General features: G+C 39.3%; 2 protein-coding genes and 1 long non-coding RNA gene across 3 annotated transcripts in view; 2 read left to right on the forward strand and 1 right to left on the reverse strand.

The window, feature by feature from the left end:
• The window catches only part of DYTN (dystrotelin), a 45410-nt gene extending 42701 nt beyond the window's left edge, over window positions 1-2709 (forward strand). Inside the window, exon 12 of the mRNA XM_082396758.1 lies at window positions 51-2709. Coding sequence (XP_082252884.1) covers window positions 51-154 — 104 coding nt within the window. The 3' untranslated portion in view covers window positions 155-2709. The remainder of the gene's footprint in view (window positions 1-50) is intronic.
• Window positions 1-25418, forward strand: part of LOC309631140 — a 283441-nt gene that overhangs the window by 43032 nt on the left and 214991 nt on the right. The window lies entirely within an intron of this gene.
• On the reverse strand, window positions 2746-15725 carry FAM237A (family with sequence similarity 237 member A). The gene is made up of 2 exons (XM_082396666.1): window positions 7104-15725; window positions 2746-3256 (listed from the first exon to the last, which is right to left on the reverse strand). The coding sequence occupies exons 1-2, from the start codon at window positions 7513-7515 to the stop codon at window positions 3117-3119; spliced, it is 552 nt and encodes a 183-aa protein (XP_082252792.1). The 5' UTR covers window positions 7516-15725; the 3' UTR covers window positions 2746-3116.

Genomic DNA, 25418 nt, shown 5'->3' on the forward strand with positions numbered 1-25418 from the left:
AGAACCTACAGGTGCTTTCTCTGAAGGACTTTCCTGTTTGTTGTTTTCAGACCTGCAATCTTCAGTAAATATGGACCTGTATTGTGGAGCTGAGCGAGTATGCAGGGCCTTCTCTGCCCTTGTTGATCAGATCACTTTGCCCAACTTGAAGTGAAAAAGAGTCCAGGCTCAAAGGCCCCTTGTGGTGATGACAAAACGTGTTTTCAAAATCTGTACTAAAAGAGCTAAACCTTCTACCTCTTTCTCAATAGTCTGGCATGAAGCATGAAGAAAATTTTATTTTTTAATGTCTCTACTCATGTGTCTTAGTTCTTCAGAGTAAAGCCTTGGGAGTGAGGAGTGATAGAGGAAAATGGAAAGAAGGAGCTGAGTCAAATCCAGATGTGCTGCATTTCCAATAGAGGCCCTTTCTTTGAATACATTGGTAGTAATATTCAAGTGTGTGATCTACAGGAATTCATGCAACTATCTTCTTCAATATCTGAATTACCAAATTGATGACCTAATTTTCTATCTAGATGCTCCTGCTGGAGAATAGGCTTGGCAAAGAACTAAATACACACACAACACACATACACCCACATATGTGCATACCAGACACACACTTGAGTGCATGCAGATCTGGTGAGATCTGAATGAACTCTGTGGGTTGTACCAATGTCAATCTTCTGGTTGTATTATTGTACTATAGTTATGCAAGATGTTACTATGGAGGGAAACTGGATGAAGGGTATACAGGATGTCTCTGTATTATCTCTTACAATGTATATGAATCAGCAATTATCTCAAAATAAATTTATTTTAAAAACATGAATGTTTCTCACTAAAACCCCACATTCAATGGATTTGGCCAAAGTACTTGTGTGCCTCCATCCTCTGTATGTATGATTAGGGTATAGATGCTTAACTTAATAATGTCCAAAGTAGTAGCTAACATTTTTTGACTGTGAGAGCACTTAGCTTCTAAGCACCATGTATGTATTAATACTAATTTAAACCTCACAACAAACCTGGTAGGTAGATATCTCTTTTTATGAGACAACTGAGGCACAAAGAGGGTCAGTAACTTGTCCAAAGTCGTTTGGTCACTACTTGACGAAGTTGAGATTTGAACCCAGCTCCTAAGCCTGTCCTCTAACCACTGCTTGCACTTTCTCTAAATAAATATTGTTATGGTTCCATTGTTTCACCTGTTTTCTTGATGTGCAGTCCGTATTACATTCAGAGAGGCTCTGGGCTCTTATTTATATGATCCATAACTTCTAGTAATGTTTCCAGAGTGAAATAATGTCCAACTGGGTAGGATTAAGACTAGGTTACCCCGTTCAATCTCATCCTAATCTTTTAAAATTTGCTTTTCAGCCTATCATGAATTTTTTATTTTGGTTTTGTTGTTCAACATATTCACTCTCCTTCTTACTTCATTCCAGCTTGTTCCTTACAAGTTTGGTAAGTATGCCCCAGAGCACTGGTCAGCAAACTACAGCCCGCAGGCCAAATCTGCCCACTGCCAGTTTTGTGCAGGCTGTGAAATTATTACAGTTTTAAAAAAATAATTGAAAAAATCAGATGAGGAATGATATTTTGTAACAGTTGAAAATGACACGGAGTCAAATTTCAGTGTCCGCGAGCAAAGTTTTAAAATTGGAACACCGCCGTGCTCATGTATTTACATATCATCTACAGCTGCTTTAATTCTACAAAGACAGAACTGATTAGTTGCGCCAGAGACTGGATGGCCCACAAAGCATCAGAAAAAATTGGCAGCCCCTATTGTGTAGTACCAAGGTGTGGGAGGAGCAAGGGACAGGCATCTCCTCAGTGATTTATAAGAGGTAATGAGTTTATATAATGGTTTTTAAGAATATGATGTAAGACATTAGAGAAAGTAGCACAGAAGCAAAACCATGAGCCTCTGTAGAAATGGTAGTCAAAGAGTGGCAGCTTTTAATGCGCTTATTCTTCTAATCAAGTTAAAGCTGAGGCTGGACCCCCTCCCCAGTTCCTTCCCCAGACTTGCTTCCCCTATTGTTAAGAGTTGGCTAATCTTCAGATGCAGCTGTGTCTTCTAATAATAAATAACCCTTTGGATAAGATTTTTCGCTTAAGGAGGGCCATAAACCTTCAGTGAAAACACTTACTGAGGCTTCCTTTGGACCTGGGAAAAACAAGTGAAATGCTAACATATCTGAAATTCAAACTGGTTGTCAACCATCAGTTATAATAGAATGATTGGAGAGATGAGCGTAATTAGAGATAAAAATAGCATTGTGTCTGGAACTCAAATATATTTGTTAATTGGACTTCTTTGCTATGAACCTCATTCAAGCCTGGTCATTTTGAGAGCAAATATTTTTATGGGTTCTTTTCTCATAATGCTGTTCATTTGATTTTTAGTTTTCTTTTCAATGTAAAGTGTAACCAGTTATAATCTTAATATTTAATCCAATGGAAAATATGCTGAGAAAAAAGTTATACCTACTGCTATTTTATTAGAGTTTGGATTATCATTAATGGTAACATTAAATATTGAAATAAAAAGACTCCAATAACATTACTTGGGGTCGAGAGCTTTTATTAATTTTGTTTATATTAGAAGAATGCTTTATTCACCAGTTTTGTGTTTTGTTTTTTGCTTCACTCAGTTCAAAATATTCAAAAATATTCTTTCAAACAAAATTCAGGTAACTACCACCAATAACTGGTAATTAATAAATATAGTCTCTTATATGCCTGTGCATAAGCAATCCAGTGGTTAATATTTCAAAGTCATGCAGTGTATTCAAGTTAAATGTGTGGCACTCTAGTTCATTAACAATGTCAAGCATCCCAAAACAATGATCAAGATGAATACAAGAATCTGAGTAGCATGATCCCCTGCTCATCTTTGGAAGCTATTTTAACTGTTTCAGACAGTGAGATGGTCTGGCAGTAATGTCGCCATTTGAAGGAACATGCTAGCAGCCTAAAAGAATGAAACTAAGTACTCAGAGAATGTGGCTTAAGAGTTGTCTCTGGATGCTCCCACCATTTCAAGTAAATAAATGATCAGTAGTCAAGAAAATATATATATATATATTTAAATTCCAAGATGTGCATTAGCTCTGAGGTTCAATTTACTTTCTCTTTATTTCCAGGACATTGGTCACTTTTCCAATGAATTTAGACCCACTCCTATGTGCATGCATGCTTATCAAGTCTTCAATCAACTCTTTCTTCTTTAGGGAAGGGATTCTTGGTTGCTGAGGATATACACCTGAAAGTAGAGAAAAGCAACTAGTCATTAGGTCACCAAATTATTTTCAGGCTAATTAAGTATCAATGACTTGGTTTTTAAAAGAATGTTTGCTGTTTCTGCCACTCGGCTATTAATATTCTGTATAAATTTATTGCAGAGGTGTATTTGAAATTTTTATTTATGCAAAACTTTGTGCCCTATGAAGTTTAATTATATAATATGAATTAAGTAGATTATAATAAATACATTTCCTATTTGATTAATATGTATTAAAATATATTTTTCTGACTAAAAAAGTAAAAAATTGTCATCATATAATTTTAATATAAAAATATAAAGAAAAATGTTTAAACCACCCATTATATAATCTTGCAGAGAGAACCATAGTTTTACACATACATACTTTATACCATAATTTAGTTTACCATTACCCTATTATGGGACATTTAGATTATTTCCAATTTTCTGTTGCTATAAATAATATTGCAGTGAAGAACCTTATACTGCAAAATTGGCTACAGCTCTGAATGATTCTTTAGAATAGATTTCTAGATTGGTAATTTCTTAATGTGTTGCTTACAAAATTTCTCGGAGTGAGTAAAGTAGAAAATCAAGCATTTGTGAATCTGACTTATATTTCTGAAGCATTGTTTTCTCTTCTGCTTAATGTTTAAAAAATAAGCATTATGAACATTTGCCAGCTAGTTAGACACTGACTGCAAACATCATCAAATTATAAATCTAAATATTAACTTTCACGTCACGGAGGAAAGCAAAGACTCACAATTTTTCTAGAACATCCAAACTGCCAGGCTCAGGCAGGCAAGTTTTTCTGTTCCTCTCAGGGGCACAGCAAGATTTGTTGAGGGAAGAGATCATCATTTTTGACACAAACAAGGATATACTTCAAAATCCTTTCATTTGTATTGAAGCGTTTACTAACCCTTGTGTTAACCTCAACTCTGTTATTTTCTATTTGGGAGATATTATCAGCCTACTCTTTTCCTAAATCAATTTCTCTCTCTCTCTGTGCCTTCACAGAATCCATCATAATTTAGTAGTGAAGCCTGGGTATAGCCTCTTCAGCCTTCTGACTATTTCGGCATTCAGCTGTTAGCTTGTATCTTTCTAGACAAAATAACAATGTTCTTTTGAGTCTTCTCAAACGATGATATCTTTGGCCCTCAGAATTTTTGGAATTCTCATTTCTGGATCGCCTCTGTTTCTGCTTATTAAAGTTATAAACCACCACAATGTCTAGGTCATCACTCAGCTCGGTAAGCTGTCCTTGGAGTAAAGCTCTTCCAGATTCTTTCTATAGTTAAATCCACACTTTTCATACATTTATTGTTTATAGAATCACAGAACTTCAGAACACAGAATGTGAAGAGACTTTAAGGGTCTTCTAATTCTTCCCATATCCCTCATTTTCAGATGAAGAAACTGAGAGCTAAATAAGTCAATTAACTTGCCCAAGGTTACGTAGCTATTTGATATCTCTTGTGTTCATATTTGCTGACTCAATATTAACAAATATATTAACATACAAAGTTATATAGGAGTTTTGTGTTTTTAATAAGGCGTGATTCATTGCAACATTTCTCAAGTGAATTTAAACTATTTAACTTGAAGACATCAAAATAGCAAGAACCTTTCCGGGTATTATGTAGACACTTATTTTAGTTTTTCCCTTCTGCTCTGATGATGTGATTTCCCTGAGAACTATGGAGACAAACACCTCTTCACCCTCACCCCCATCCCAACCTAGTAGAATATTAATTCCCCAGGAACAAAAGAAAAAATTAGTGAAGAATCTGTGCAGGTACATCCAGAGCCCAGTTGAGCCACTAGAGATTTAATCAAGCCTCTTGAGATGAAATCTCAATGTTCCTGAAACTAACTTTCAGACAGGGTGTCTTCTTGACCCAAGACCCTCTTTGACTGATTATACAATACAAATGGAAAGTCTTATTTCCTGGTCTGCAACAATTGTTTATGTCAAACCTTAAAATAACTTCAATAAAGTGAAATGTTTGCCCCTAATATTTGCAAAGCAACTCCTAGTAAAGTTTGCAGACCAGCTGGGTCAATAGCAACTCTGTAGCAAGATGAAGGAAGTGACTTCCAAAGCTGAAGACAAATCTACTTTTTTATTTTAAAAAAGAAGATAGAAATGCCATGTTGAAGTATGCTCAGAAAATTACATGTAGTCTCAGACTATTATAGTAGCCTGTTGCAAGCAAGCAAACTGAAAGCTGTTTTTGAGATTATATATATATGTAATTTTAATATACAATTAAATTATATAATATAATTAATTTAATTAACTATAATATATAATTATAGATAATTATTTTCCTGTTAAGTTGAAAACAAATATTATTTTCATTTAGTCTATAGATACTTAAAGTAATTCAAAGTGAGTGCAAAATAGAAAAACAAGAAATAGTGGCAGTAATTTGAGTACCACTGTTAAGTAGAGTAAGAATGGAAAAAAGAGCCTACAGTACAGATGAAGAAAATATACAGTCCTTACTGATGCTGATGCCTGGGAAGCCTCTGTTCAAAATATTTTTAAGATATTGGTAACCAACATTTAAAAATAGTCATTTTGTATTTCTGCTTTAGTAGCTAAGCTGCTAAAAGAATATTTCCTCTAAAAAAGGAAATTGGTTTAAGTGACAATAACCCTTGCCAAAATAATAAATTTATCTATAAATAATTGTGGTGGATTATCTGGCTTTATGGATCAGCTAATCATATTTTTTGTTACTGATTATCTGGCTTTATGGATCAGCTAATCATATTTTTTGTTACTGTAAAACAAACTAGATATTTAAAGGTTCTACAATATCTTGGGAAAAGATTGATCTGTAACTATTACTGTTAATTGCTATTTTAATAGATTTTTTACAGGAACATATAACAGTTCTCACAATCAAATGTACAACTGCAAAAATTATTTATGCTTCAGTTTTCCACTAGTGCATAAATAGTTACTACCACCCAAACACCCCTTGCTGCAAGCTTTAGAAGCTCATTGGTTGAAACAACACCAAAAAAGGAACAAAAACAGTATGAATAAGGCTGTTATTCTCAGCTTACAGTGATTTATTCACCCTCCTTCTAATTCTATAAAGGATATTTTTTCTAGTGCCCCTGGAGAAGACTGCATTTGAATACCATATTTACTTCAGTGAAAAATCTCTAAATTTGTAGGAAGTTCCAGATTTCTAAAAATTAATCACTCAGCTTGCTGGAAGTTAATTACTTATTTGCAATTTGTTCAAAAAAACAAGGAAGAGTGAATTTGCAAGCCAGCTGATTTTTCTACCATTTATCCATCAACTAAGTAAGTACATCTCAAGAAGTCCTTCTCATTTACATGAAAGCAATTAGTTTTTGTTTCTGGTTTTGTTTTTCTATTTAAAAGGGGCAAGAGCTTGTGTGCTGTGAGCCTTCCCCAGGCTTATATTCAAATCTTCCCAATTCCATAGCAAGTGAACACAGGTTATGACTACCAACGTTCAGCCTAACTGAAAAAAATAATGTTAATTTGGGGGCATCCCTTTATACCTTGATATTGTATTTTAGGGATCCTCTCTTTTCCTACTTGTCTTTCTGATTCTTCTTTGCTGCTGTTGAAGTATGAAGATGAGGACAATATGTTGATAAAAACAGCTACTGCAAATTACAAAAGGAAGTGCTATCTATCTTCCTATCACTTGCGCGCTCTTTGGGCTCACCCCTGAGGAGGCTATGTGTGGCAATGGATTCCCCTAAAGCCATTTCCCTCTTCCTCACAATTCAGCACATTCATACTTGATTGATCCTTTCAAAAGACATGGGACCCGGGGTTGACCACCTTTTTTTCTCCCTGTGTGCTGTGGATGCACTGGGGAGATCTTCTCTTCCTCTCCAGCCAATTGCCTCCTTCCTAAGCCATGGTTTCTGGAGAGGACACAGTCCACATAGATGTCCCAGAAGAGTTGGGCCAGATCCCAAAACAATGCCCCATGCTGCAAGTTCTCAGATGACTTCAGGTAGATCATAAAATCCCAGAAACCTGAAACAGTGTTGGAAATTCGAGGCTTCCGCATTCCTAGGAGGAGTACTGAAGAAGATTCCCAGCACTGAGGATCAGCTTGGTTAAGAGCCAGCAGATCTGTCTGGCTGTGACAGAAGAAAGGAGACACACAGCACATTCCCACAATGAGCAGGGAGCAGGTGAGACTCAAGGGGCGGTAGATCCCTCCTCTGTTCCCAGGATCGGCCATGGCCTTGAAACTGCGCAAGATGGAAATATTTCATATGAGTTCCTGCTTGTGCTCCATTCAGTAAAGAAAATAATTATGCCTTTAAGAACCTTGGTGCCAGCAAAGGAAACATACCATCATCTCTGGGAAAAGTCTTATCCTACCTCCCATCTCACAAGCCCCATTCTATCTAAAATGATGCATTGTCAAGCCAGGTAGTATAAAACCAAGATGTTTAGATTGAGAAAGATTTATTCCTAAGATGTGCTCTTTTGTAAGATAAATAAGTAAACTTGTTTTTCTCTAGCACAGAGAAATACAGTTTAAAAGAGTATTAAATGAGATTTTTCAGTCTTGCTACATGGCTTTTATTATTCTATAATTGCATAATTTAGCCTAGCTATCCTAAACCAGGACTCCCATGCAATTAAGAATTTGAACATATTTTACCCTTGGATGCTTTCCTATTATGGTTCCTTTTATTATTAAAAAAAGGCATAAGAATTGTAAAATGTTATAAATAAAAATAAACACAAGAAAGTGTGATAAAAGTATGGGAACCAAGGTATATTCAACCCATTAGAGTAGAATTAATAAACATTTTACAAACACCTAAAATGTTTTGCAATTCTGACATAATTTTCATAAAGATGATCTTTTCTCATTTTTCTCATCTTGCTATAAATCTCAAGAATTTCAACAAAAATTATTTGCCTCTCATTCAGCTTTTCTGGCTTTCAAAGCTGGTTGCAATAAAACCAAGACATCCATATACACTTTGAAATTATTATGTTACACTTCAGACAAGTCCAATGAGAAATGATGTACTTAAAATAATAATAAACCAATTTTTTTCCCAGAAAAAAAGGTTTACCTGAATCTTCACAAGTGTATATGATATACAAAATGTATATTACACTTAAACAACTCTAGTGTAAAGAAAAAGCAGGAGGGCATATACAGCTGACTTTCAGTTTTATATTTCCAAATCTTTTAGATGTTAGTATCATGAAGGCAAGCAAGGCACAGCTCATGGGAATTCTCATGAGAATATGTCTATATTGGAAACATTTCATAATAACACCATGAGATGGAATCTTTCTCTTCTGTACAGCAGCAAAACATATTGAGTCTCCCTTAAATCGGTATTTCAGAAACTGTCTTTGAACAGGCACATTCCTGAAGAGGCACGTTGAGATACAAAGTTATTCAAAAATATTTCCTCTATATTTCAGATTATTTACACAGGATACCTACCTGAACAAAATCAAATTTAATATGTCCTCTTCTGAACTAAAATATCAAAGTCGAGGGGCCGTAAAAGTTGTTTTTCCTTAAGGGACAAGTCGAAGCTGTCAGTGCTAAGTTTATTAGAAGACCAAGGGCGGGATACTGTCCAGGGTGCTGAAGTTGGCGAGTCTAGGACTCGCTGCCTGCTCGCGCCGCAGCGCTCACATTGGCTCCGTCAGCTTCCCTTCCCTTCGGAGAATCTTCCCCAAGCCTGGAAGTTCCTCTACCCTGGGATCCTGCGTGCGTCCTGCCACAAGCCCCGCGCTGTGCTCCCTACGGCTCGATCCCGCACCTGCTTCCACCGCCTCTCCCTCCTCAGGGCGGCGCTGCCTGGGACACCCTGTGTCCTTCGTGCCCCATTAGCCTCCTTACTCCGCGGCTTTACTCCCAGGTCACAGAAGGGAGCCCCTCGGCACTTACCTGCGCAGCCCTCTCTGGATTCCTTGGGGTGCGTGGAGAGAAAATGCTGACTGCTCCCCGAGCAAGTGACGGCCCCCACCTTCAGCGTCCTGAAGGTTACGGTGCCTCTTCTTAAGCAGCGGGAGTGCTCGGCGCCTCTTCAAGTCTACGTCAAAACGCCGGGAAACGGCCGCCACCTCTTGTCCCCAAGTCCATCTCCTGCACCCTCCTCTTCCCTCCCTCCCCTGAAGATTTCATTTCAGAAAACAAGCAGGCTTAGACGCACACACCTCACTGACACTGACCCACACCCCCGCCTCCACCAGCGGAACTGAGCCTTTGTGTGGTTGGGCTTCCCGGTCCTACCTTGGGAGGCGGGACACTGCTGGCGGGAACTGGAAAGTTGGGACCCAGTCTCGCGCCCTTCAAGGAGCAAGTGAGGCTCCCTAGATCTCTACTCTCCAGACGTTCCTTGTTTGAGAATAAAGTGATAGCAGGGAAGACGCAGGACTCCTAGGGTCAGAGAATGCACGTGGGTGCCCTCCCAGCGGTCAGTAAGGAAATTAAGGTGCATCCCAGTGAAATCTTGGGTGTGAATTTCTCCTGCCTGCCTGTGGTCCTGGGCTCTGAAAAGAAACACACCCTTGAGGCAAGAATGTGGGTAGGGACAAGGCACCACTGGAAGTTCCCCTTGACTGGGGACAGGAGACCCCATTATCTCCAGGCTCTGTGGCTTGGATCACCCCAGGAGCCCGAGCTGCTGCTAGTATTGCTTGCGTCAGCCCATTGCTCAAGATTTCACAGAGGGGTTCCTGCTTTCCGAGAAGAGGAGACGTCTGGGATTCTCTTTGGTTCTCAACTCAAAGCTAGTTAATATCTTAGTCAGTCCTGTCACCTTCTGGGGGCTCTGCTGAGAATTAGGGCCCACCCTAACTGAAATACACCCAGACCAAGAGCCTGAGGCAAAAGTCTTACCTTTGCCACGGTTTCCAGGTTTCGCCCCCTCACCTCAGAACCCTCTAAGCATCCTGAAAACCACTGGTAGTCTCCACCAACTGAAGGCTTTTGTGCCAGCTCAATAGTATCCATGGTTACCTTCCAGAGGGGCACAGGGAGGAACCCAGGCTTATAGCAAGGTTAACCAAAGACATGAGGAACATTCCCTCTACCCAGTGGTAGGAAGAAAGAGATCTCGAGAGGATTCCTAGGGGTTCTGGGCTTTTTCTCTTCCTCTGAAATCAGTTTCTCAATCTGTGAACTGAACATACGAATGTCTGCTTCTATTTATCTTCTGAGGAAGTGGGAAAAGATCATAAATGAGGGCTTCAACTTGCTTCCTGAACTTCAAGGAGCTCTCAGCCTCTTGGAGAAGATAATTACAGAAGCATAGTGTGTGAGCACAAGGGATAGAGATTGGTGTGGGAGAACCCCGAGAAAAAGGGAAAGGAGGGGGCAGAGACAGTGTGTTTGAGGAGGTGACTGGTGACCTTCTTGAAGAAAAAGTTATACAGTTTTCCTGGAGCCATAGGGGAAGGAATGGTCTCCTTCAGGCAGAGAAGTTAGCATGATCAAAGGCAGGGACGGAGCATCCAAGTGGTCCTGTGCTTCTGGGGAACAAAGTCAAGTGATAGGAAGAAGGGAAGTCAAGGGAAGGAGTGCAGAGAGAGAAAGGAGAACAGAGGTAAAGATGTGAGGATTTAATTCTGGTTTTAGACATGTTGAAAGTTACATTACCCTTGAAAATATTGGTATATAAATATGCAGTACTTACTTTATTTTCAGGTGCCTGTGTGTCAGGCACTATTCTAGATGCTGTGCACACAGAAGGAATAAAACAAAGTCCCTTTACTTATGGAGTTTATACTGTAGTGGGGGTGGGAGAAGAAAATTTATATTTTAATTTAAAAATTATATATGTATAGTGATTTGTGTTTCTAGTTTCTGTGTTAAAGGATGAGTTTACAGCTGTGTATCAAAAACAAATGCACAACTAGTTAATTAAATAAACAAATAGTGTCATGAGTCAATAATGAGTGTTTTTAATTCTGAAGCCCGAGGGAAAGTATATGTGTAATGTGTCAGTTATGGTAAGAAAAAAACAAAGAATCACCAAGGAAAAGTAAAGTGGGACTAGGAAAGGATAATGGGGGAAGAGCTATTTTATATGGAATACTGAGAAGTCCTTCCTGAGGAAGAGATATTTAAGTAAAGATTTATTAATGTGAAAGAGTGAGTCATGCATATGCATGTGAGAGAATACTCCAGGTAGAGCATAGGGGAAGCATAATTGCTTTGGAACATATGTGGTGTGATAAGAGTGTTTTCTGGGTATTGTGGTAGGAGATAAGGTCAGAAAGGTGGTCAGAAATCCACTCTGGTTGCTCAGTAGAGCACAGACTAGAGGGGAGCAAGGGCAGAGGCAGGGAGTCCAGTTAGGAGCTACTGCAATAATCCAGATGAGATGTAATAGTGGCTTAGATAAGGGTGGTAGCAGTACAGTTGGTGAAAGTGATCAGATTCTGAATATATTTTGATGGTAGAAAGGACCGGATTTATTGATAGACTGGATGTATTGTGCAAGAAAAAGAGAAAAATTCAAGATTACTTCAAGTTTTGGGGGCTAAGCAAATGGAGGTTTGGAACCATCAGCTGAGAGAGGAAAAATGGTTTGAGGAATAGGTTTGGGAAAGGAAACTCAAGAATATGCTTTTCTACAAGGATATATTGTACAGCATAGGGAATATAGCCAATATTTTATAATGACTTCAAACAGACTACAATAGATAAAATTTTGAATCACCTTGTTGTACACCTGAAACTAATAAAAGAAAGAATTTGCTTTTCAACACGTTAAGTTTGAGATGACTGACATCCAAATGGAGAAGCTGAATAGTCAAGGAAGAGGAGGGGACTAAAGATAAACACATACATAGCGCTCAAGAAAGAAGTCTAAATTCGGGATTTTGTCAACCTGTGGGCAATAGTTAAAAACCTCATAGGAAAGTATGTAAAGTGGGTACAATAGTAACCTAAGGATAGAATCTGGGAAATGCCAATATCTAAGTGATTAAAAAGTAGAGTTAAGAGGAACCAGGAGAATGTGGTGCCTTGGAAACCAATGAGATAAAGTTTTTCACAGAGGGAAGAAATAAACCACAGCACACAGATTCAGAAAAGGGAGTCCATAAAATGAAGACAAAGAATTTTCCATTGGCTCTAAAAAATAGTACCTCACCAAATTGCTTATTAAGAACAATTTTGACTGAGTGTTGGGGGAGAAATGGTGAGCTGAGGCAGAAGTGGAAAGCAAGGAAATGCAGACAGCCCCTGAGAAGCACTTTCTATGAAGTTTAGAAAAGAAGAGGGAGAAGAATTGGAACAGGAGGTTAAGGGTTGGGTCTTTGTCATGTTTACAAGCTGAGGGAGAGAAACCAACAGACAGGGAGGAGTTTAAATTCAAGATAGAAGGATAACTAACAATCTCAGAAGACAGAGAAGCAATAGGGATAAGGGAATAAGGAAGAGTCAGCATTACACAGAAGGGATAGCTTTGCTCTCTGAACAAGGAGAAAGAAAGGCTCCCTCTGGATATGGATACATCAGTGTATGGTATGTTGGATGGAGAGCAGGAGTTGAGACAGATGGTGACCAATGGTCTCAATTTCTTAATGAACTATGGTCCGTAGTCATTCACAAAAAGTGAATGAGAGGAGGTATTAAGTAAGGAATTTAAGGAGAGTGAACAGTCTTTGAATAATCTTTGAAAAGAAGAGAAAGAAGAGAGGAGATAAGAGAAGGGAGAGAAAGAGACTAAGGGAAGTACTAAATGCCCAGGCAAAATTTGAGACCATGAATTTGTAACAGACCATTTTGCATGCTTGTTTGGCTTTTATGAGGCACAATAGCATATGGATGAAGCTCCAAACTGTCTGGGTTTGCACCATATCTCCCTCATGTGTCACATTTGATTGATTCTTAGATGCAAATTTTCACATTTAACACCACTGAAATCAGGTTTTATCTATCAACTGAAGGCACCTTACAATCAGAATTGCAATATTTTCTTTTGCTTTTTTCAGATAATGAGATGTCTACAATTGAGGGTGTCTTCTATTTGATGTAATACTTTGTACAAGTTATTTAACCCTTATGAAACAGTTTTCTTGCGTGTAAAATGGGCAAAAATCTCCCTATGGCTAGTGAGGATAAAATGAGTTCATACATGCAAAGCACTTAGAATGGTGCTGCATGTAGCCAAGTGTTTGTTAAATGCTAGTTATTATTTTTATCCTTCAGTGCTCATCTGACTGAATGTGGGAGAAAAGAACGGTCATGATTATATTGATCCTGTGTTAGAACTTTTTTGGGCAAATGCTGATGAAGGAGAGGGATGCAAAGGAATCAAGGATATACACAGGTTAGAAAAAAAGAGATGAGGGGTAGAGAGATGAAAGACTGGTTGGAAATGAAGAAAACTGAAGCCCTGTTGAAGGGAAAAAACAGGTGTAAGAGGAGAAAAAAGGGGACACTGAAAGGTACTAGTCAGGAAGAGGGATATTCAGGCTTCAGATTTCAGAGGTGGAGCAGCTCTGTGTTCTGAGCACAGCCTCTGAAGTGAGAGGCTGAAGCGAAGTGAAGGTAAAGACAACTGTAGTTGGGCTCCAGCTGTACTATAATAAGTAATAAGATGTAAGTATAATAAGATAATAAATTGAAATGGTCACCCCAGCTTTATAGCAGCTGAGGGTGTGTGACATTGCCATCCCAACCAGAAATCCTAGGACAACTCTTGCCAATGGGAGCTAAGACTTTAAAAATATATATTTTAAAAAGCCTAGCTAGTGTCTGCTCATATACTTTTTTTCTTTTCTTTCCAATATAATTACTTGGGACTGGAAGTTTTGACCTTTAGTAAAACTTTTTATACTGCCAGTCTAGAAAATAATACTTTGATTAAACATTTCTCTCAAATACAATTTACCAACTTGCACTTGAAATTTAAGTAGTCATCTTATGAATATTTTTATTTAGAAGATCTTAATAACTATATATTCTGTTGTAACATACATTTAGAATTCCTTGCCTAGGGCAATTTGGAGAGATTCTTGGAAAGAAATATGTATCTTTAATCTGAACCTTACTAATAATTGCAAGAGGAAAATGGCACACTAATTCTTGCATTTCGATAAAAAGAAAGCCACCATCAAATCATTTTAATGAAACATTTAATACTCTGTTAAACATATAAGTTTGCTTCGTTTGATATCTTATCCCTGTGGTTTCATTTCCACAGACTAGCCTCTCTCTAAAAATGACACACATTTGATTAGCACCTACATTTTACCAAACATTATTTTCATATATATGGTCTCACATTTATTCTCCTCTTTCCCCCCAGTTTGCTGCTAAGGGATTTTCCTTGAGTAAGTTAGTTGGTAAGAATTAGAACATGGTTCTGTTTCCAAAACTTAGCTTTACACATTGTCATTTATCTGTCTTAAACAGTGTGCTTGTACAAACACATACCCTGACTGTCACTCTCTATTCTCTTCACAGTAGTCTATCCTTATTCCCCTATTGGCTCCCCAATACCAACTGGGAGGGAGCATATGGCAGGTACAACTTACAGAGAGAATAATTTTAACAAGTTACATCTGGAATCAATCCATTACATCATCATTCTGACTTGTTAAAAAATATTCAGGAAACCAATAGGTCATTTAAAATGACATGACGCTAAATAACTGGTTTGACTGGCATTTGTCATCCGGAGAGTTGTTTCAGTTTTGTGCGGTTGCAGCCTAGGCTGAAAGAATGACTAGTGGAGAAGTAAATCGCAATTAGCTGATGTGACCCATGGGTAGATTTTCTGATTTTTGCCACTTGAAGCAATTCTCAAAGACATTAAAAAGGACTTCCGATTAATTTTAATGAAATTTGAGAGCAGTTATATAGATAGTTTGCATCTTCAGCAGTGCATCAATTTGCAAATGATGGGGCCAGCCTTTAAGAATAGGGTGCTTCTTTAACATTTAGGATCAGATAGTAAAAATAATTACTTTCTCTCATTTTTTTATGCTATTCCATCATTTGAAGATGGCAATAAACAAGAACAATTTCCTGGAATGCCTATTGGGATAAGTGGATTAGTCTTTAAGTGTCATCAGATTCATAAGGACAAGTTGGAGTAAGTAGTCAGATGATATTGGACATTGATTCTAAAATGTGCAGATAAGGAAAGCTACTCTGGAATACAAGAATGGTTCATTGGGCTTCCCTGGTGGCGTAGTGGTTGGGAATCTGCCTGCCAATGCAGGGGACACGGGTTCGAGCCCTGGTCTGGGAAGATCCCACATGCCGCGGAGCAGCTGGGCCCGTGAGCCACAACTGCTGAGCCTGCGCGTCTGGAGCCTGTGCTCTGCAACAAGAGAGGCCGCGATAGTGAGAGGCCCGCGCACCGCGATGAAGAGTGGCCCCCACTTGCCGCAACTAGAGAAAGCCCTCGCACAGAAACGAAGACCCAACACAGCCAAAAATAAATAAATAAAATTTAAAGTTTAAAAAAAAAAATAATAATGAATTTAAAAAAAAAACTTCAGCCCCTTATGCTTATAAAATTGACTTGTATCGATCAAATTCAAGTGTCATTAGGCACACATATCTGAAGCTACTGAAACCTACTAAAATATGCGGAGAGCACACACTGCTTCACCATTCAGCCACTCTGCAATCAGGCTCCTTTTTAACCCTCCCCTCACCCCTTCCTTAAAAACCTTCAGAAATTGAGGTGACCACCCCTCCTGTAATGACCAGCAGCTCCTGAAGCAGAGTAACTTTCTTTTAACAGGCCCCATGCTTCTGACATATCTGAGGGTGAAATCCTAGGGGAATTTAAATTTATACATAATTTTTATAGGCATAGATCTAGAAGAGCATATTACATATTCAAATATATATACACACATCTATGTTTGTATGTATGTATATGTATATCCATCCTATCTTGGGATCCCATATTTTGATGAAGTTTCATACCTAACACACATCTTGGGGCATCCACTTACACATGGCTTTGAATTAATAATCATGCAAGAAAATATCTAGACTCCAACAAATGTGCGACATCAGCAAAGTCATTGATTAAATCTTAGTGAGAAGTTTACAAATTCTCATATATAAGTTAGTGATTTTTTCCAGCTTGTAAGCCTGATCCAGAGCTGCTATCAGAAAATTGACCCCCTCTGCTCTCAAACATGACATCTGCCCTTGATACCCAACATAGGTTGTCATCACCAGCAGAAAAAGAAATTTGATTTTGGAACAGATTTCTTGAGTTCAATACCTCTTCCTCGCTAGGTAACAGGCATAAGTGAGAGAATTGTCCAAAAGATCTATTATACAACCATTGCATTGATCCAGTTCAAGACCAGAAAGATCAAGCAACAAACCACACACCAGAAGCATTTGCATTAAACAATTTATCGAATGCCCAGCTGGTCTGGAAACGCTCTAGTGTCCTGCTGGTTGTAAAGACTGTTGAACCCCTACCTTACCTTCCCCAGTTACAAATGTTTCAGACAGAAAACCTTAGACCACGGGAGAGAATCCGAGCAAATGAAATAAAGTTAAAGTCATGCTCATCTGCTAATAGACCCAAACTCTGTCTCTCACCACTTTTGAAAACTCATATTTACAAATATGACCCACTTCATTTCTAAGTCACTGTAGTTCAACCAGTGTCCAGAACCAGGATGTCAGTAAGTGTCTGATACCATGCTTCTCCCTTTCTCTGAAATGGTTCCCAGAACAAGTGTTAGCCCCATTTAACACATTGTATAGTACAGTCTTTCTCACATTGAATAGAAAGGTTAATGCGTTCTCAGGCCCTCAGAGAATCTATAAAAGAGGAAGAACAGTATTATGAGGGGTTGGGATTATTCCACTAGGGATGCTTTCAGGGTTTAATTTTTCCATGGTAGAAACAAAATCTCTTGTTTCCAAAGCAAGATGTCAACATCATTTTTAGCTGTCAACTACTTTTTGTGCAAGAAGTTCAGTTTTAGATAGCAATCACTTTTTTGTGCAAGGAATTCAATACTTATCCTTCTCTTTCACTATAATAAAAGTAAATATATATAAAGCTTTTTAACCAAACTAATTGCAAAGCTATTTAGCTAACTCTCAAATTATTGCAGGAAAGTCACCCAAACAGAGAGATGATTTATGTCACAAAATATTTGTAACAGTCTGCTAACATAAGTGATATGTGATTTGTGGACATATGAATTGTTTGCCTTTCTGGGTAACTAACTGGAAATCCTGCAAACTTTGATAGTCAAAGGATTTCTTCCACAAACATTCATCTGTAGTTCATTTGTCTGTAAAAAGTCAAAGGCTTTTTAGTTCATATGGGCAGCTACCTAGTCGGTATAGACCCTGAGAACAAAGCAAAAACGGACTGAATGTCTACATTTTCCTCCTTTCATATGAGTGTTTGGTCCATAGAAATATTTGAGTACAAGGCTTTCTCAGAGTTTTTTTTAACTTTAGTAAAGAAAAAATTATTTCTTTGTTTCTAACCATAACTAATGAAATGTGGCTCCAGGCAACACATCACCAGGAAAGGAGAGGTTATACAAGAACTCAGTGACGTACAGAGCCATTTTGATTACCTGTAACCATGAGTTTCTACTTGGATTGGCTCCTTTTATTTCTTAGGTTCAACTCACATTTCTCAAAATACCAAATGCCTGATAAAATGCCTTAAGCATCTTATCTCTCTGCATGGCGTTGAAAATGTGGTTTTGAGACTCAAGAACAGTTACCACCTTCCTTGTGTTCCACTTTAGGTCATAATGGCCCAGCAATAATATTTTTCTGTGGAGAGCTACCATGATGTTATTAATAAATAGCTACTCTGCTGACAAATCAATATTCGGCTCCTAATAAGTATGGGAGTGTCGTTCTCATCTCTTGTTTCTGAAATGCTGAATGCTTACAATTTCAGTTTCAGACCAAAATAGTATAATTATGGTTATAAGTCATGGAAGTAAGAGGTTTTTTTTTTTTTTTTTTTTAATTTTTTTTTTTTAAATTTATGGCTGTGTTGGGTCTTCGTTTCTGTGCGAGGACTTTCTCTAGTTGTGGCAAGCGGGGGCCACTCTTCATCGCGGTGCGCGGGCCTCTCACTGTCGCGGCCTCTCCTGTTGTGGAGCACAGGCTCCAGACGCGCAGGCTCAGTAATTGTGGCTCACGGGCCTAGTTGCTCCGCGGCATGTGGGGTCTTCCCAGACCAGGGCTCGAACCCGTGTACCCTGCATTGGCAGGCAGACTCTCAACCACTGCGCCACCAGGGAAGCCCCGGTTTTTTTTTTAAATTCATTTTTTGCTACACAGAGATATGGTCAAAAGTTTCTTTAAGTGTAACCATCCCAATTTTCCTCAAAAAAAATTGTAAAGGTATTTTTATTAACCTGAGGGGGGAAATTTTTTTTTTTTAATTTTTTTTTTGGCTTTGTTAGATCTTCATTGCTGCGCACAGGCTTTCTCTAGTTTCTGCAAGGCAGGGGCTTCTCATTGTGGTGGCTTCTCTTGTTGCAGAGCACAAGCTCTAGGCGCATAGGCTTCAGTAGTTGTGGCACGTGGGCTCAGTAGTTGTGGCGCACGGGCTTAGCTGCTCCGCAGCATGTGGGATCTTCCCGGACCAGGGCTCGTACCTGTGTCCTGTGCATTGGCAGGTGGATTCTTAACCACTGCGCCACCAGGGAAGTCCCTCCTCAAAATTTTTTTGAGGAAAAACGGTCTGCTAATCATCAAGTATCAAACCTGGCCTTTAGCATTTACTCTTCTCTCTTTCATACGTTCCACAACCAGCTGCCCAGTTCTGTTGTTTCTACCTGTGTGATCTGTCCCACTGCTTTCTGCATTTCCACAGCCCTGTTTCAGTTCTTCATTATCCTGGATCTGTGGTGTGACCCTGGTATCCTAACTGGTTTGCCCACCTCCTGCCTCTCTTACCCACAGCCCATCATATACACTGCTGCCGGACAACTTCCATCCCTCCAAGCCTCAGAAACCTGCTTGCAGCAGCAAAGTCCATGCACAACAGCTCGAGATCTCTACAACGTTATCTGGAGCTGCAGGCCATTCCTCTCTTCCTGCTGTCCCCTTTATACACTCTATGCTCCAAATCAAACCAGTCACTTGGCGACTGTCCCAGATGGGGTTCCCTGGGAAGCAGACTCCGAGGCAGAGGTTAGTGGACAGAATGTTTATTAGGGGGTGCTTTTCTACAGCTGTGAAAGGGGACAGACGGAAGTAGGACCGGGCAGAGGAAGATGAGCTTCCATGAAGGCCCAACACAGGAGGAGCTTTTGGAGCCTGTGTGGTCCTGAGTTGGGGTGAGGAGGCTGGGCCTTGAGGAACCCACACTGATTCATCTTTGGATGTAGCCTACTTTGAGGGCAGTTTTCTTCATTAGGGGAAACCTCCAAAAGGGCCAACAGCTGATGTCTGCCTTCCAGCAGCACTCCCAGCAGATAGAGGAATAAACCCTTTATATAATCTCTTTATTTCTCAAAGCAGATCTGAGCAGTGCATCATGCACCCGCCCAAGGGCACTTTTCTATAAGCTCAGTGGCAGGCTGAGAGCTGTCTCTCAGTGCCCATTTCTAAACTTTTTCTTTAGTAGTAATATGCCTCCACCCCTGTTAAATTTCTAGTCTCCTTTGCAACTAGGTGTGACTAAGTTCCAATTTCTCATGGCGTACTTTTCAACTCTCAATTTTCTGTTTTCACAGACACCTGGGTATTTATCAGGCTGATTTGTAATTACAGGTTTATATTGGGACTTTATGACCTTAAAAATAGGTTAGGAAAGCTATTCACAATTACTTGGCTAATTAGTGACTAGTTTGTCACCACGAAGCCCAGCGTTCTTTTCAGCACTTTTACTTGGTTTCCCTCACCTTGCATGGTAGACTGAAAAAAACGAATATTCCTTTTTCTGACCAGACTCTCATAAATACTGAATTTGTTACAACAAGCAAATAAAAAGGCCGCTTGGAAATGGGAACTGAAAAGTAAAAGTGATATATGCCACTGCCAGATTGGTACCCAGAGGAACTGATAGGCCTTCCACGTCTCCTCCTTTCCTTTGCTTCCTGGAAGGTAGACAGGCTGATGGGAGCTGAAGCAGAGAATTTGTTCCATGAGACGGAAGATGTGTGCTAAGGATTTCACAGCAAGAAGATGGAGGGTGTGTGCAGCCATCTACTAGCTCTGGATGGCTCATGTGAGAGACAAAAACTTCTATCTTGTTTAAGCTACTGGCCTTTTGGTCTTTGTTATTTCAGCTGAAATTGTACATCTACAATTGTACATCTAGTTCAATTTGCAACGCTGTTCTCCCCATTTCCATATGTCCATAGTTCACCAGTTATTCAGATAACTGAATGCTTCTTCATCCAGAGAATCTTGTTGTTCTCCCTACACCCCAAAGCAGGAAGTAGTATTTTCCTCTGCTGATCTCCCATGGTAGTTTACCTATTTTTCCGTTACCTAGTGTGACACTTTTATCATAAATGGTCACTCCTGAAATAATGTCATTTGTAGCAACACAGATGGACCTACAGATTATCATACTAAGTAAAACAGAAAATGATAAACACCATATGGTATCACTTATATGTGGAATCTTAAAAAAATGATACAAATGAACTTATTTACAAAACAGAAATAGACTCACAGACATAGAAAACAAACTTAATGGTTACCAAAGGGGAAAGGGTGGGGAGGGATAAATTAGGAGTTTGGGATTAACATATACACACTACTATATATAAAATAAACAAACAGAACCTACTGTATAGCACAGGGAACTATACTTAATATCTTGTAATAACCTATAATGAAAAAGAATCTGAAAAAGAATAGACATATATATATGTATAACTGAATCACTTTGCTGTACAGCTGAAACATTATAAATCAACTATACTTCAATAAAAAAAAAAAGAAAAGAAATGCTCATTCTTTCCCTATTCTCAGCTCCTGTACTAAACTATAATGTCCTGTAGAACAGCATCTGGGTGTCATATTTTCTGACCCAGCATCTAGCAAAGATCTTTTATTTAGTAGACGTTTGTATTATTTGTTGACTCAATGAAGTTTTTTTAAAATATAGGATGAAAAGGGACATTCATGTCAATTTTCACTTAGTTTTGTAACAGAAAATGGTTTAACTCAACAGAGGTAACAGAAAAATCCCATTTCTTCTCTCATTTGACATCCTGCAGATTTGCAAGCTGATTAACACATTCCTTCTCAGGTGGAGTAAATTTTGTAGGAATACATTTGTAACCTTTTCCTTTGGTCTTGCTATCCTCTCTCTCTCTCTCTCTGTCTCTCTCTCTCTAGTTCTAACAAATGTCCAGAATGTACATTTAGAGAGTGAAGTTATTACAATACAGATCCTCTAAACTGGGACACTCCCACTCTCTTCTAGTGGCGGCAGCAGTGGTTCCAGTTGTGGTTCCCAGCAGAATCAGCCCACAAACATAGGCAGAAACCTCAGCACTCTCTCTAACCAATGGTAGCTATGGCTTAGGGGCCAGGCAGCCACTAAGCTGCTTTAGCAAGCATTGAGATACGCCTATTTGCCAACACTGGACCAGTTCATCTCCCACAAATGAGCACATCTGAATAAGCTTAGCACACGAAGCACCACAAAAAGGAAGTAGCTTCAGGCGGGCTGTCTTTGATTCTCTGTGGCTTTCACATCCACATGAAACAGCAGTAAGTTGACATATAAGTGGGCAACTCATGAGAACGCCTCTGTGACCCTTCACACAGCCACCTTCAGCCCTGACTGGGGTCAAGGCCACGTCTGCGCACTCACTGGAACTATCAGACGATTGCAGGGGCCACACGTGAAAACGTCTCATTATTTGATGCAGAACTTGGACCCACTAGGGGCCATAGGCTCAATCCTGTGCAAAGACAAGTTCTGTTTACACTGCCTTTATCCACACAGTGTTTTTGAAATATGAATTGGCTGCATGATTTAAAAACTAGGAAATTTTAGATACATATCTGGACTTAGGGCTTCTCTAGAAAGATAAATGGGAGGGGCAACCAGGGGTCCAATTTTCCACACGGTGACCATTGGCTGGAGCTGAGCAGAGACAGGGTGTGTGCTCTCCGGCTCAGCTCAGGCTCCTTCACTCTCGCATCTCCTAGACTGAGTTGTCCTACTCATCCGGGGAACTGGCTCCTGCAGACGTTAAACGGTTCACCCTTGCTTCACAGCCATTTCACCTATGTAGGAAGAGCAGTTTAAACCTACTGAGTACCGTCCATTCACTATCTCTACGGGAGTGACATTGGCTCGGTAGCGGAAGCGCTGTCTCTTGCTGCAGGGCAGAGGCCTCCCTGATGTCATTTACCGTTTTCAGTTTTCTCCCTGACACCTGGGTCTGAAGAATCAGGGAGCTTTGCTGTAAGCTCATTTACCTCCTGAGGCTGGAAGCTATTTAAAGCTCCAAAGAGCTCTGAAGAACTCTTGATACCCTCCTGATCATTCAGGATGAAGATTTTTCTGTTTTGTTTTGTTTTGCCTTGTTTTTGGAGGACCATTCAATTTCCTGGGCCGATTTGGCTTTCAGTGATCATCACAGTCAGATAAATGTTCTCATGAGTGAACTCCGCGGGGTCACAAGTGCAGCCTTTGCAGCCACACCAGGGCAAGTGTGTGTGCTCACAACATCAGCTGGCAAAGGTGCATCAGCAGATCCCAGCAGGACAACTATTTTCAGGTAATGAGGGATCATGGCATTTCCTTTCTCTCCGCAAGTCAGGTACGTGACCAATAACTTGTTCTAGTCAAGGAGCCAGAGAGGCTAATAGGTTTTTGAAAAGATTGAGGAAGGTTAACCTTCTCTCCAAGGCATAAAAGATAGATAAACACTAACTTTGGTGGACCGGAAGTGAAGGTGAACTTGGAAAATGATTTTGACCCCTCATTAACTGAAGGACTTACTAAATGTTGCTTTAAAAGCATTTATGGTTCTTATCCACCCCCTCACGCCAGACTGAGATTAGCCAGGGATTTTTATGCTCAGAAAATATGAGAGGTTTACAGGTCAGGTCAAGAAGCCCTCTATGTCATTAATGACAGCCCCAAATACTAAAGACTGATCCATGATGAGTTCATCAGTGGAAAAATATCTAAAAATATAAGGTTTTGATGGAGAACCTCATAATCATCATCATCATCATCACTCAAGCAAAAGAAATCCAGATATCTGAAGCAGAAAACTAGATCTGAATATTACAGGTTATTCTATTCCCATGGCATTTGTAGATGGACTTCCTTCTGTGAACCAAAATGAGCCTTGGTTAAACATAATACGTGATCATGGTTTGAAGGTCCAACTGCACGGCCTTTCGCTCAAGTGCCACCTCCTCTGTGAAACCCTCCTTGATCTCAAGGGCAGGGATAGAGTCTCCCTCCTCTCTTCTAAGGCACTTAATTACTTAACGTCTATTGGGGCACTTATCACATCGAATGTAAATGTTACATTTAAAAGATTGAGAGCTCAGAGTCATTGTGTCCTTAAGACCTGGCACAGTACTGTAGAATTTTTATAGATCAAGTTCAGGAAAGGTAGGAAGGAAAGAAGAAGGTGGGGGCTGGGGTGGGAGAGGGGGGTTGGCGGGCTAGCAAAATGGAAGGAAACACGGGTTTCCAGGTGGAAGGAAACAGACATTTAGCACTACTTACCCGAAGTGTCTGAGCTCTTCTTCTTGGGTCTTGAAGCATGCTGCTTCCTGTGCCTTGAGTGTTTCCCACTTTATTAGACTAGTGAACTTGTCATCTTTCAAGATAGTTCAACACTCATTTTTGGAAAGCCTTCCTGCATCCCTCTTCCCACATCAGTTCTCTTCTATTCATTTCCTACATGATTTAGTTTACTTATCACCTTGGGCTCAGAGGTTTTTGATTTTGTGATTTTCAACACATGTCTCTCCCTGCTAAATTGTGAACAACTTTAGGCCAAGAATTTTCTTTTGTTCCTTCAATTCCCAGGAAGAGTTCCTGGCATAGAGGCTTAATAAATGCTGGTCGAATGAATAAATTAATGAGTAGAAATCCCTAAGTTTGTACATTAACCTAAAGGGGGCCTACATTAAATTTGAAAAGTTACTTAGGATCCCATTGTGAGCATATGGATTATCTACCTATTTATTCATGTCAAAGTTTTGACTCTAGGACTGCTGTTAGATTTTCTAGGAAGTTTTTGGTTTCTGGGTCACCTTTCACAGTCAGTTACCAAGGGAGCAAGGAGAATTCAATACAATGTCAAACTCAAAAAAAGAATGAGAAAGGAAAACATATAAAAATCAGATAATTCCTTTAAAAGTCAAATATAAATTGTACTCTAATGTTCTTTCTTATTTAAAGTATAATATTCATGTTATTTTAAGTGTTTCATATTTCTTTTATTGCATGAAATGACATAGAAACAAATGAACTATGGTGAGTGGACATACAATTTACATAAGACTGTTCAGACCTGGGCAGAAGAGGCTCTTTGAGGGGAAATGTAAGTAGGGTGACTATGGGAGGATAAGAATTGATGAAGACTAGAAAAATAAACAAGGGTGAGGCCATGAAAAGCAGCCAGCACTTTAAGTCACATTATTAAGTTTGGACTTTATCCTATAGGAAATGAAGACCTCCTGCAAACTCTACCAGAGGAATGATGTGGTCAGATTAGGCTCTTTCTGTGTTAGTGCAGTATATACATGTGAGGTACACATGAGGTACACGTGAGGTACACATGAGATACATGTGGCTGTTGAGCACACACCAAAAGATGGCAGTAGGGAGGGAGAGGAAACACTGAGAGACCTTCATGAAGAATGAATATTATTTGATGACCAATCCCATGCAAGGTGTGAGGAAATACCTTCCTTCTTTGAATGTTTCTGATCATACAATTTAGATAACCAAATACTTCTATTTTCTTTTTAGTTTGATTCTAATGGTACCAGGTCAAAAGTGTGGATGCTATGACTAGCCATCCCCTCTTTAAACCCAGAAGAGAGACACTAAAGAAAAAAAAAAGGTAATGGTATAATCCTAAGGTGGTTTTTTTCCCCTGACTTATAAAAAGCAAAGCATTTCCAATAAATCCACTGAAACTGAATCCTCATCAGCAATATATTTATCA

Source organism: Balaenoptera borealis (genome assembly GCF_965194805.1).
Source record: "Balaenoptera borealis genome assembly, chromosome: 6".
NCBI classification, from domain to species: Eukaryota; Metazoa; Chordata; class Mammalia; order Artiodactyla; family Balaenopteridae; genus Balaenoptera; species Balaenoptera borealis.